The sequence below is a fragment of the Pristiophorus japonicus genome, chromosome 3 (genome assembly GCF_044704955.1).
Source record: "Pristiophorus japonicus isolate sPriJap1 chromosome 3, sPriJap1.hap1, whole genome shotgun sequence".
Lineage (NCBI taxonomy): Eukaryota > Metazoa > Chordata > Chondrichthyes > Pristiophoridae > Pristiophorus > Pristiophorus japonicus.
In genome coordinates, this window is record NC_091979.1 from 43,288,582 (window position 1) to 43,302,658 (window position 14,077).

Here is a 14,077-nt window from a genome sequence, read left to right on the forward strand (position 1 = left end):
ATTTGCGAAGATTGTTTTCTTCATATGGCCTCCCAGAAGATACTGTATCTGATTATGGGCCACAATTTTGTTCAGAAGAATTTGCACAGTTCATTAGCAGAGATGGTGTGAAACATACCAAAGGTCCACCATACCACCCTGCTTCAAATGGTGCAGCAGAGCACATAGTACAAATTTTAAAATGTGCCCTCATTAAGCAAATGTTGGGTTCAAATCCAAAGAAACAGCAGTTGTCGTTGGACCATAAGTTGTCAAATTTTCTAATTACTTATCATAATACTCCTCGACCTTATTAGGCAGTCCCTCGGAGTCGAGGATGACTTGCCTCCACACTAATATGAGTTTTCAGGTGACTGATGAGTCCATTGTGGGACCTACCGTCTCTGTCACAGGTGGGGTGCTTGAGTTGTCGTACACTCCTTCCGCTGTTTGCGCTTGGCTTCCACCTGCTGCTTAAAGACTCGAGGTGTTTGGCACCTTCCCGGATGCTTCTCCTCCATTTTGTGTAGTCTTGGGCCAGGGATTCCCAGGTGTTAGTGGGGATATTACACTTTTTCAAGGAGGCTTTGAGGGTGTCCTTGAAGCATTTCCTCTGCCCACTTGGGGATCACTTGCCGTGTCGGAGCTCTGAGTAGAGCGCTTGTTTTGGGGGTCTAGTATCGGGCATGCGGACAATGTGGCCCATCCATCGTAGCTGATTGAGCATGGTCACTGCTTTGATGCTGGGGATGTTGGCCTGAGCGAAAACACTGACGTTGGTGCGCCTATCCTGCCATTGGATTTGCAGGATCTTGCGGAGGCAGTATTGGTGGTACTTCTCCAGTGCTTTGAGGTGCCTGCTGTACATAGTCCATGTATCTGAAGCATATAGGAGGGCGTGTGTCACTACTGCTCTGTAGACCATGAGCTTGGTGCCAGATTTGAGGTCCTGGTCTTCAAACACCCTCTTCCTCAGGCGAACAAAAGCTGCACTGGCACACATCATCAACATCTGCCCTTGTTGACATTTGGCTCCCAAGGTATGGAAAATGGTCCACATTGTCCAAGGCCTCATCATGAACTCCTCATACAACTACTGGTAGGACACCAGCAGAGTTGTTTCTCAAATGACAGCCACGAACCAGGTACTCGTTGTTCAAGCCAAACCTGGCATAGTCAGTAGAAGAGAAACAATTAAGACAGAAAGAGAATCATGATAGAGGTAGAGTAAGAGAGAGATATGTGAAATTGAATCAGAAAGTGAGAGTGAAGAACCATCACCATAAATAGTTAAAGTGGTTACCAGGAAGAATCGTGAAAACATGTGGCTCTCGCACATATTTGGTCAAGAATGCAAAAGGACATAAGTAAGTGGGCAAAGATTTGGCAGATGGAGTATAATGTTGGAAAGTGTGAGATTATGCACTTTGGCAGAAAAAGATCAAAGAGCAAGTTATTATTTAAATTGAGAAAAATTGCAAAGTGCTGCAGTACAGCGGGACCTGGGGTCCTGGTGCATGAAACACAAAAGATTAGTATGCAGGTACAGCAAGTGATCAGGAAGGCCAATGGAATCTTGGCCTTTATTGCAAAGCGGATGGAGTATAAAAGCAGGGAAGTCTTGCTACAGTTATACAGGGTATTGGTGAGGCCACACCTGGAATACTGCGTACAGTTTTGGTTTCCATATTTAAGAAATTATATACTTGCTTTGGAGGCACTAGGTTGATTCCGGAGATGATAGGGTTGACTTATGAGGAAAGATTGAGTAGGTTGAACCTCTACTCATTGGAATTCAGAAGAATGAGAGGTGATCTTATCAAAATGTATAAGATTATGAAGGGGCTTGACAAGGTGGATGCAGAGAGGATATTTCCACTGATAGAGGAGACTAGAACTAGGGAGCATAATCTTAAAATAAGGGGCTGCCCATTTAAAACTGAGATGAGGAGGAATTTCTTCTCTCAGAGGGTTGTAAATTTGTGGAATTCGGTGCATCAGAGAACTGTGGAAGCTAGGTCATTGAATAAATTTAAGACAGAGATAGACAGTTTCTTAACCGATAAGTGAATAAGGGGTTACGGGGAACAGGCAGGGAAGTGGACCTGACTCCATAATCAGATCAGCCATGATCGTATTAAATGGTGGAGCAGCCTTGAGGGGCTGTATTGCCTACTCCTGCTCCTATTTCTTATGTTCTTATGTTTGACCATGGAAAGGTTAGGTTTGTTCACATTGATCATATTTTACCTACAGATGTGGAAGGAGTTGAAAGTTGGAATGATTCAATTATTCCTGATGAGTTAGATAGTTTTGTTACAAGAAGAGTATTAGTAGCAAATCCTACATCAGATATACTAGAAACAAGTCCAAGAGAAAGTCAGAATTTAAGCCTGAGTCCAAATCAGGCAGACAAACAATCTGAAGTTGTAGTGAGTCAAAATGTAGATCAAGGGTTGCCCTTGGAGAAAAACTCTCCTCAAGCTCAGCCTAAGTTCGACACCAAGTTTGGAAAGTTCTGTTCGAGAGTGAAGGTATCCTCTTCGAAACAGAAAACCAGTGGTTAAGTTTGATTTGTAAATATGGCAAAATAAGTCCATATATTTTGTGTATACCATGCAAGTTATGTATGATGATTATTTTGTGATGATTACTTCTTCATTAAGGAGGGAGAAATGTAATAGGGATCCCCTAGTGGACTACTGCTCCACCTAATGCAACTACTGATATAACTACAATAAAAGGGTCATGTGACAAAATGACAGTTTCTGTTGGAGCCATATTGTAGTGTGTTTGTTAGTAATGTCATAAAGAATATATCACAGGTGGATATCCTCAGGCTGAGTTGTGAACGAGAAGGTGAGAGATGCTTGGATGAGTGGGGCATGTCTGGTGAGGTGATACAGAGCTTTTAGGGTGCCTCCAGCAATGAGGAGTACACACAAATAAGGGGTGGGCAGTGTAAAGCCTTTACATTGTGTAAGACAGCTCTCATGAATGCATTGTAAGGTTAATGTAAAGGGTACTCACCCTGACGATCCTAGTGAGGTTGTTGAATTTTTTGTGGCATTGTGTCACTGTCCTGGCCACCATGTTGATGGCAGAGACGTGCTGGGCCACTTCTCTCCACAGCCTCCTGAAGTCCCTCTAGGATGTAGTTCATTGTTGTGCCTCTCTACAGCCTAAATCAAAGCCTCAAGAGCCATGGCTGAGAAATGGTGTGCTTTCTGCCTTCCTCCCTGCTCCTCCATTTTCCTGCTCTCAGGTCAGTGAGGGGGTGGAGTTGCGCATGCGCTTACTAATCTTTAAGACTCTGCTTTTCTAGGGATCTGAATCGGACTTCAGAGCATGCGCAATAGTTCGGCAAAATTTAGCACAGCATTTTCATTAGCTCCCCTCCAGGTCAGGTGTGTAACGGCTGATTTAGCACCCCCTTCAGCTCTTCGTCCGATTCAAACAAATTTCTCGGCGGGTGGCACAAACTTTTTCAAGGCGCTAAAATTACCGTTCCGGCTGGATTAATGCCTCAAAATGGGTGCGACCGAATTCCACCCCCCAATCAATTATTACACTTGCTTTGCAATCAATTACTATGCTTGAAGTGCAGTCACTGTTATAACCTCGGCAAATACGGCAGCCAATTTGTTCACAAGGCCTCACAACCTGCAAATTAAATAAACAACTAACTAATCTGTTTTTAGTGGTGTTGATTAAGAGAGGCATGTTGCCCAGGATACCAGGTAAACGCACTGTACTTCTTTAAAATGTGCCATGAGATCTTTTACATCAACCTAGACCACTAGATCAGGCAAACAAGGCCTTGATTTAATGTCCCATGTGAAAGACAGAATGTAACTATCTGACTGAGAAGTAAGAAAATCACAAATTGTGCTGCTTGGCTGAATTGTATATTTGAACCATAGACGTTTACAAATTCACGAAAATGATGAGCATGAAATGATGTCAGGAGGAGCATGTCTAGACACTTGCACCACCTCGCACCCCTTCCCACACCACTCAAAACAGATTAATTTGTAAGTTGTGAGACCTTGTGAACAAATTGGCTGCCGTATTTGCCTCGGTAACAACAGTGACTGCACTTCAAGATTAGTAATTGATTGTAAAGCAAGTGTAATAATTGATTGGGGGGTGGAAATTCGGTTGCACCAATTTTGAGGCATTAATCCAGGCGGAGTTAACGAATATGCTGCGCTAAATTTTGCCGAAATATTGCGCATGCTCCGAATTCAAATAAGGGAAATAGAGATTCAGCACACACTGCCCCAGCCGACAACGCATTCAGGGGCTCACTACTCTCTGGGAAAAGAACCACCTGACATCTAGCCTATTCCTGCTCTTGCATAGTTTAATCATACCCTGGTTCTTCCCAATCTCTCAAACTCAAATAATCTGCCAATAGGCACATCGTGCAACCTTGCCGCGCCTTTCAAACTCTGCTTTTCTAGGGATCTGAATTGGACTTCAGAGCATGAGCAATAGTTCGGCAAAACCTACGGAAAATTCAACCTACCAGACTTTCCTGCTGCCAACATCTCGCTCCCCTCCAGTTGTGGCTGACTCAGCTACTCCTCGCAGACACCATCGACGTCCGGGGAGCTCCCGACCAACCTGCAGCGGTCAACTCAATTGCTCCAAGCGACCCCTGACAACCAGGCCTCCCTTCCTCCAGCGACATCCAGGCCTCCTCTCCTCTGGCGATGTCCCTGGCCATTCTTCATCCACCGACAATGTCCAGGCCCCCCCACCTCTGGCGACGTCCCTGGCCTTCCTTCATCCACTGATGACCCGAGGCCTCCCTTCCTCGGCAACGCTGAGTTTTCAACCAAATTCAAGAACAGGTTTGGGCCTACCTCAAGTGCGAACCTTCCCTTGGGGCCTCCCTTCCTCTGACGACGTCCCTGGCCTTCCTTCATCCACCGATGACGTCCTGGGCTCACTCCTCCAACATGAGGTGAATACAACGTCTGTGACCATTCTAACCTCTCCTCCTTCCATTCTGAACACCTTGACCTTTCCTTCTTCCACTCTGAATGTCCTGACCTCCACCCCACAAAATGGACCCAATGCCTGCCCCCAGCCAAGCCTCGGATCACCTACCATCTCACTGAAGGGTGCTACTCAGCGCCAAGTTTACGGCCCACATCTCACTGTAGGCAACTAGGCCTATACAGTAGAGCCTGGTCTCCAGTCGTCTTGGACCCCTTTGCCACTGGACCAAGACCTTGCTCAGCTGTGGTAGTTGGTATGCAATGGCCACCCCATGTTCAAAGAACTCACGCACAGGCATCTTCCACCCTTCAATATGAAGTTCAGGACCTGGAACATCAGGGCCCTCATGGACAATTCCAACAGCGACAGGCCAGAACGCCGCACCACCATAGTATCTCGGGAACTTAGGTGCTTCGATGTCGACATCGCCACCCTAAGCGAGATCCGGTGGGCAAGGGAAGGCCAGCTCGAGGAAAGAGATGGAGGTTACACCTTCTTCTGGAAAGGTAAACCAGAGGAAGAACACCTCCTCCACGGAGTCGGTTTCGCTATCAAGAATGAGCTGGTCGACTGCCTCAGAGACTCCCCCTGCGGGATTAACGTCTCATGACCCTCTGACTCACCTTATCCCGCAACCAATGTGCCACAGTCACCAACACTCGATGCAACAGATGAGATCAAAGAGGGTTTTTACTCCAGCCTCGAACAATCCCTATCCCGCGTCCCTAAGGATGACAAACTGATCCTCCTCGGTGACTTCAGAGTCGGCAAAGACACAGACCTCTGGGGAGGCATGATTGGCAGAGAGGGGGTAGGGAAAACCAATTCCAGCGGTACCCTGCTCCTGAAAAAATGCCTAGAGCATGACCTTGTCATCACCAACACCTTGTTCCATCAGAGGGACAAGTCCAAGGCATCGTGGCAACACACTCGCTCCAAACATTGGAATCTGCTTGACTATGTCATCATCCGAGCCAGGGATCGCAAGGATGTGCGCGTCACCCATGCCACGACAGGAGCAGACGACTGCTGGACGGACCACTGCCTAATCCGATCCATCATCAACATCAACATAGCCCCAAAGTGGCGACGGCAGCAGAAGCAGCGCTGCAAAAAAGTCAATGCCAGGGCACTCAAAGACCCAGCTCAGAGAGCCCTATACAGTCAGCTCCGCACTGCTAACCTGGCGACCCTTGATGACCCCGAGATGCAGAATGCCCACAGCGCTTGGTCTGCCCTCCAGGCCTCCATAACCAATGCCTGCGAAGAGATGCTCGGTCACTCAACCAGGGAACACCAGGACTGGTTTGATGAGAATAACCTGGAGATCCAACAGTTAATAAATCGCAAGCGCAGGGCATTTCTGAGCCTGAAACAACAACCCAACTCAGCAGCAGCAAAACAGCTCTACAGATGGCTTAAGGTCGAGATCCAACCAAAAACCCATGACCTAAAGAATAAATGGTGGGTGGAGAAAGCACAGAAAATTCAGCAGCTGGCCAACAGCCATGATGTGCGAGGATTCTTCACCGCAGTCAAGGCCACCTACGGCCCAAACGCCCAAGGCCCTAGCCCACTGCTGGCCAAGAACGGGGAGACACTCATCAAGGACACCGAGGCAGTTCGGACTCCGCTGGAAGGAGCACTTCGAAGAGCTCCTTAACCGAGACTTTGCCTTTGAATCGAGTGTCCTCAACGCCATCCCGCAGCATGCTACCCGCCACCATCTGAGCAAAACACCAACCCTGCTCCAGGTAGAAATGGCCATCCGCTAGCTTAAGAACAACAAGGCAACGGAGCGGACAGAATCCCCGCTGAGGCACTAAAGTATGGCAGAAAGGCACTATTGGCACGAATACATGACCTCATCTCTCATCTAGAAGGAGAACATGCCAGGAGATCTCAGAGATGCAGTAATCGTGACCATCTTTAAAAAAGAGGACAAGTCCGACTGCAGCAACTACAGAGGGATGTCCCTGTTATCAACCACTGAGAACTGTCTTCTCCCTGAGGAGCTCCTTCCGGAGTCACGGTGCGGATTTCGTCCTCTTCGCGGTACAACAGACATGATTTTTACAGTGTGACAGCTGCAAGAAAAATGCAGGGAACAGCACCAACCCTTGTACATGGCCTTCTTTGACCTTACAAAGGCCTTTGACACTGTCAACCGTGAGGGACTATGGAGCGTCCTCCTCCGTTTCGGCTTCCCCAAAAAGTTCGCCACCATCCTCCGCCTGCTCCACAACAACATGCAAGTAGTGATCCTGACCAACGGATCCATTACAGACCGATTCCAAGTCCGGACAGGGGTCAAGCAGGGCTGCGTCATCGCGCCAATGCTCTTCTCAATCTTCCTTGCTGCAATGCTCCACCTCACACTCAACAAGCTCCCCGCTGGAGTGAAACTAAACTACAGAACCTGTTCAACCTTCATCGTCTCCAGGCCAGATCCAAGACCATTCCAACCTCTGTCATCGAGCTACAGTACGACGACGCATGCATCTGTGCATATTCAGAGACTGAACGCCAAGTCATAGTCAACATCTTCGCTGAGGTGTACATGGGCCTTACACTAAACATCCGTAAGACAAAGGTCTTCCACCAGCCTGTCCCCGCAACACAACACTGCCCCCAAGATCCACGGCGCGGCCCTGGACAACATGGATCACTTTCCATATCTCGGGAGCCTATTATCGGCAAGGGTAGAAATCGATGCCGAGATTCAGCACCGCCTCCAGTGCACCAGCACAGCCTTCGGCTGCCTGAGGAAAAGAGTATTCGAAGATCAGGACCTCAAATTTGCCACCTGTAGTGATACCCGCCCTCCTGTATGGCTCAGAGGCGTGGACCATATACAGTAGACATCTCAAATCGCTGGAGAAATACCATCAACGATGTCTCTGCAAAATCCTGCAAATCCCCTGGGAGGACAGACGCACCAATGTTAGCGTCCTTTACCAGACCAACATCCCCAGCATCGAGGCACTGACCACACTCAACCAGCTCTGCTGGGCGGGCCACATTGTTCGCATGCCTGACACAAGACTCCCAAAGCAATCGCTCTACTCGGAACTCCTATATTGCAGGCGGGCCCAAGGTGGGCAGAGGAAATGTTTCAAGGACACCCTCAGAGTCTCCTTGATAAAGTGCAGCATCCCCACTGGCACCTGGGAGTCCCTGGCCAAAGACCGCCCTAGGTGGAGGAAGTGTATCCAGGAGGGCGCTGAGCACCTCGAGTTGCAGAAACCAAGCGCAGGCATCGGAAGCAGCGTGTGGCAAATTAGTCCTAACCACCCTTTCCGTCAACAACTGTCTGAGCCACCTGTGACAGAGACTGTAATTCCTGTATTGGACTATTCAGTCACCTAAGAACGCATTTTTGGAGTGGAAGCAAGTTTTCCTCGATTTTGAGGGACTGCCTATGATGATGATGATGATGAGTGCAGCCTTTGTATTATTTTATATAATATTGTATTTTATATTAATACAACCCAATACCCTGTTTGTTTTGGCTTACTTCACACTCAGCCAATTATACCAGTGTCAACTCTTTGCAAGAGCAATCCAGAACTAATTCCACTGCCCTCCTCATTTCCTATGACCTTGTACCTTTTTCAGCTTCAAATGTTTATCTACTCTTCTCTTTAAAGATTCCTGACTACTCTGTGGCAAAGGATTCTATGTTCTAAAAACTCTGCAAAAAAATGTACAGCATAGGTTCTCTCTGCACTATCTTAGTGATAATTTTAAATTGATGCCCCCTCATCACAGACTCACCAAACAATGGAAATAACCTTTCCCTATTCAGTGTGTCAAAACCTTTTTATAATTTTAAAATCTTTCACTATATCTCCTCCTAGTTTCCTCTATTCTGGTACAAATTGTCCCAGTGTCTCATCTATCCTCATATCTTCATTTCACAATCCTGGTGAGCCTATGATGTACATTCTCTACGTCTTCATTGCCCTTTCTATAACTGAGTGCCCAAAACTGCACACAGTACTCGCACCGTGGCTGGAACAATGCCTTGTACAAATTTATAGTTACTTCTTTATTCTGATACTTTGTCCTCCTACTTATGAAGCTCAAAATGTTATTGGCCTTTTTATGGCTGTATCTACTTGCATTCACCTCCAGACATGCCAAAAACAAACAGTGCTAAAAGTGATAGGCTGCATCTGTCACATTGCCTACAGAGAAGCCACTGCCACCAATATATTTTATGTTTCTTTCCATTCAATTCTCTTTTCTCTGTCCTTTTCTTTTACTGTCTCCCTTTTGCTCTTTCTCCTGTGCTCTCTTAACTCACCTAACTGGGATTTCCTAGTGTTTTCTTTTGTTTTACCTTACTGAAAAGATGTTACCTGGCATTTCTGGCAGGAGTGAAAAGCCTCTGATTAAAAATATAGGGCCTGCAGCTTTAAGGTCGGACTTACACTATCTCTGGAATCCTGGCATTGCCCCCTATGCCCTGTGCCCATAGCAGTCCAGCTGACTGAATGTGGGAGAGTTGTTAAGCCCGGGTTAACACTAAAGAAGTTGTTTAGAAAAGAAAGGTGGATTGCAGTCCTTTTTCATTAAGTAACTTACTAAATGGTAGGGCAGTGGGAATGCCCATTTACATGCGTAAACAGGAATTTCGTTTCTCTTCCAGTGCTAACAAAGGCATGGATGAGGGTTTCAGCAACAGATGGTTTTTCTACTGGCTTTATGAAAGTGAACATTTATGTGCAGAATGCTCTGCGCAGCTTCCTGCATATTGGCAACAGTCACTGTTTATTTATATGTTTACATTTCTGTGACTACAGTGTATTCATTGTGTGCTTTCCCTTTGTGACTTCAGCCTCTTTAAAGCTGACCCCATTTTAATTCAGACTCAGGACGATTAACAGCCATCCTCCCACCTTGCTCACACTGCTAAATCCAGTTTCATTATCCCAGGAGCAGCCTCACATACTGCTGAAAACCTGGGTACGAGAGCTGCTGAGGGGATAAGGGAGTCTCACTAACACTGGGAGCTGGCTCATGGGTGTTGATGTCCTGGAATCCAAACTAAAACAGGACCAGCATAAAAATGGCTTAAATTGGATACTTTGGAAGTTGGGGTTTCCTATTTCTCATAGTCCCTGTGAATTTCCACGTGTTTTTAGTAGTGGCGCATTGCAGCAGATTATCAATTTGAGCAAAGACTTCAACTATTATCTAATAATCTACTTTTCATTCTTCTTAGCCACTGCCTACGGAAAAGGAACATACTTTGCCTTGAATGCCTCGTATTCATGTGACACAAAATACTCCAACCCTGACTCTGATGGATGCAAATACATCTATCAGGCACAAGTGATTACTGGGAAGAAATGCCTAGGAACACACGATATGCTGGAACCAACAGCAGTAAATCCACAGACAGATTTAGCTGACCTTTGCGACTGTGCAGTGGACAACTTATCTCATCCTACTATTTTTGTTATTTTTTGCGATGACGGGATATATCCAGAATACTTAATCACCTTTAAAACAGCGTGAGTCAGAAGCAACTTGTCCAGTTGGTGGTCCAGCTGGGTGGGACTACACTCGCCTGGTTCCACTCTTATCTATCCATTCGTAGCCAGAGAATCACCTGCAATATCTTCTCTTCCCGTTCCCGCACCTTTGCGTCTGGTGGCCCCCTAGGATCGATCCTTGGCCCCCTCCTATTTCTCATTTTCATGCTGCTGCTCAGCGACATCATCCGGAAAAACAGAATCAGTTTCCACACGTATGCTGATGACACCCAGCTCTACCTCACCACCACCTCTCTCGACCTCTCCACTGTCTCTAAATTGTCCATGAGCAGAAATTTCCTCCGCTAAATATTGGGAAGCCATTGTCTTTGGTGCCACACACTCCGTTCCCTAGCCACTGACTCCGTCCCTCTCCCTGGCAACTGTCTGAGGCTGAATCAAACCGTTCGTAACCTTGGTGATAATATTTGACCCTGAATTGAGCTTCCGAACACAGATCCGCACCATCACTAAGACTGCCTATTTCCACCTCCGTAACATTGTCTGACTCCACCCCTGCTTCAGTTCAGCTGCTGCTGAAAACCTCATCCATGCCTTTGTTATCCAGGACACTGGGCTAAATCCCCTGCTCTTCTTTGAATACTGACATGAGATATTTTACATCCACCTGAGAAGGTGGGGCCTCGGTTTAATATCTCTGAAAAATGGGTCAGCCAAAGAGCAGCAGTTTTCATTCTTGGATATTTTGTACATGGCATAGCCCTCCAAAATTCAACTATTTTTTCTCTCAGAATTCCTGTCAATCTTTTCTTCCATTATACAGCTAAGTGTGACTGCCCTCACCTGCGGCCACAGGTGACTTACCTATCCAGTCACAGCCAGGGAATCTCCTGCAATGCATCTCTTCCCATCCCATTACCACTGAAGTCTCTCAAGGATCTATCCTTGGACCCCTCTATTCCCCAGCATCCCCCTCCCTGGTCACTGTCTCAGACTGAACCAGACTGTTTGCAACCTCGGCATTCAATTGGACCCTGATTTTGGCTGCCAACCCCATATCCACTCCATCACAAAGACCACCTACTTCTACCTCCAAACCATTGCCCGTCTCCAACACTGTATAAGCCCGTCTGTTGCTGAAAACCTCACCCATGCTTTGCTTACCTCCAGACTCGAGTATTCCAATGCTGTCCTGGCCAGCCTCCCATCTTCTAACCTCCATAAACTCAAGCTCATCCAAACCTCTGCTGCCCACATTCTAACTCGCACCGTGTCTTAGTAAATATCTGACATCTGCACATATTTCCTCTTTACAAAACTTATCTCCTGTTGTCACATTTTTGATCACACTTTTGTGTCAACGTCTGTCTTTTCAAGTTCCGAACTCCACATTTCCCATTCGATTTATCGATGTCAATTGCCTCCTTTCATGATGTAATTTCAGGCTCTGGGCCACTAAGTGGCACTCTTGTATCATTTCTCCACAAATCACTTAAAATGCTTTTTAATAAATTCTCATTGCTATATTTTTCTCATCCATGAAAATTGAAAGTATCCGACAAAAGAATTTAAACAAAAAAAAATTACAACATATTTCACCATAACATGTAATAAATGTATTGAGTGAATTATCTTTTGTGTCTTTTAATGCTGCGATGAAGTTTTTAGTTGGAGGCATATAATATTTTTGTCCAAAGGTCACAATTCTTAAATGAATTTGGACAGTGCAATCTGAACATATGAAATTACTTAATTCCCGGGATACATTGGTACCATTAATTCAGCTGAACAATTAAAATATTTTCCTTCAGCTTCTTGCAGTTTTTGCTCAGTTATTTTTCAAAAGCATTTGAAGAAAAGTCAAATATCAAATTCCAAAGGATTCATTCATATAAAGTTTATATTGAGTGCTTTATTTAAGCAGAAATGCTATGTGTGTGCATGCACATGAGAGAGAGAGAGAGGACGTGAGAAAAAAAGAGTGTGCACATTTGTTACAAGTTTTGTTTTATGTTCTATAACTCAGAAAGTTAAAAGCATCTTTGCTATCTAATCTTAGCCCAATTTACAAATACACGTGTGTTTTGAAGCAAATAGAAAGCAACTCGATGGCTTTGGCCGCGCGGCGGACGTCGGCTGAATTTAGGCGCCGCGCCAGCGTGCCTGGCGCCATCTAGCCCGCTCCTCCGCCATCAACCAGGTCCCTGACTCTGGTGACCTCACCAGCCACAGCCCTCTCTTCCGACCGCTACATAAAACCTCGGTCGTGGAGGTACGGATTCCCGAGCAGCTCCTGCAGGACGGCCGCCACTCCAGCCAGCGGAGAGCTGCGCTTGGTGGAGACTTTGTTCCAGACCCTGATGAGTTCCTTGTAAAAGACAGGCAGCTCCCGGAGGGCGGTCCTGACACCCCCCAAGTTCACAAACAGGAGCTGTGTGTCGTAATTGAGGTCGCGCTGCTGGCGGAAGAAATACGTCGCCAGAGCACACCACCTAGGAGGGGGCTCGACGTAAAGGTATCTCTGCAGGGTCTGAAGACAGAAAGTCGCGAGCTGGGTGCTGACGCACACCAACGACTGACCACCCTCCTCAAGCGGGAGACTCAAGACCGCGGCAGAGACCCAGTGCTTCCTGTTGTTCCAGAAGAAGTCCACCAGCTTCTTCTGTATCTTGGCGACAAACGCAGGGGGAGGGGTCAAAGTGACCAGCCGGTATCACAACATTGCGGCCACCAGCTGGTTTATGACTAGCGTTCGACCCCTGTAGGACAGCACTCGGAGCAGTCCTGTCCAGCACCCTAGGCGAGCGACGACCTTGGCCTCCAGCTCCTGCCAGTTCGCCGGCCAGCCTTCCTCGTCGGGGCTAAGGTAGACTCCCAGATAGAGGAGATGGGTCGTGCTCCAGGCAAAAGGCCTGAGCTCCTCCGGCAGGGAGTCCACCCGCCACTGACCCACCAGGAGTCCGGAACATTTCTCCCAGTTGATCCTGGCGGAGGACGCGGCCGAGTAAATCACCTGGCACTCACGCATCCTCCGCAGGTCAGCGGGATCCTCTACCGCGAGGAGCACGTCATCGGCGTAAGCCGAGAGGACGACCTCCACGCCAGGCACCTTGCAGAGCCAGTCCCGTCAACCTCATCCGCAGGAGGCGCAGGAAAGGCTCCACGCAGATGGCATATAACTGGCCGGACATTGGGCATCCCTGGCGCATCCCTCTCCTAAAGCGAAGGGGTGCCGTCAAGGACCCATTAACCTTAATCAGACACTCCGCGGCGGCGTACAAAAGTCGGATCCGGGCGACGAAATGCGTCCCGAACCCGAAAGCGCGCAGAGTTCCGATCAGATAGTCGTGATCCACCCTGTTGAACGCCTTCTCTTGGTCGAGAGATCGGAAGGCGACCGACAGACCAGCCTCCTGGGAATGATGGATGAGGTCCCGGACCAGATGGATGTTGTCGTGGATTGTCCGGCCCGGGACCGTGTACGACTGGTCGGGGTGGATCATGTGGTCCAGCACGGCACCAAGGCGAGCAGACATCGCCCTGGCGAAGATTTTGTAGTCCGTGCTGAGGAGGGAGACCGGGCG

At 47.5% G+C, this 14,077-nt stretch overlaps 1 protein-coding gene across 1 annotated transcript in view; it reads left to right on the forward strand.

Moving 5' to 3' along the window:
- Positions 1-12,069, forward strand: part of LOC139257083 (protein mono-ADP-ribosyltransferase PARP14-like) — a 187,617-nt gene extending 175,548 nt beyond the window's left edge. The window contains exon 26 of the mRNA XM_070874389.1: positions 10,220-12,069. Within this exon, the coding sequence (XP_070730490.1) occupies positions 10,220-10,515 (296 nt within the window). The 3' untranslated portion in view covers positions 10,516-12,069. The remainder of the gene's footprint in view (positions 1-10,219) is intronic.
- Positions 12,070-14,077: the final 2,008 nt, after the last annotated feature.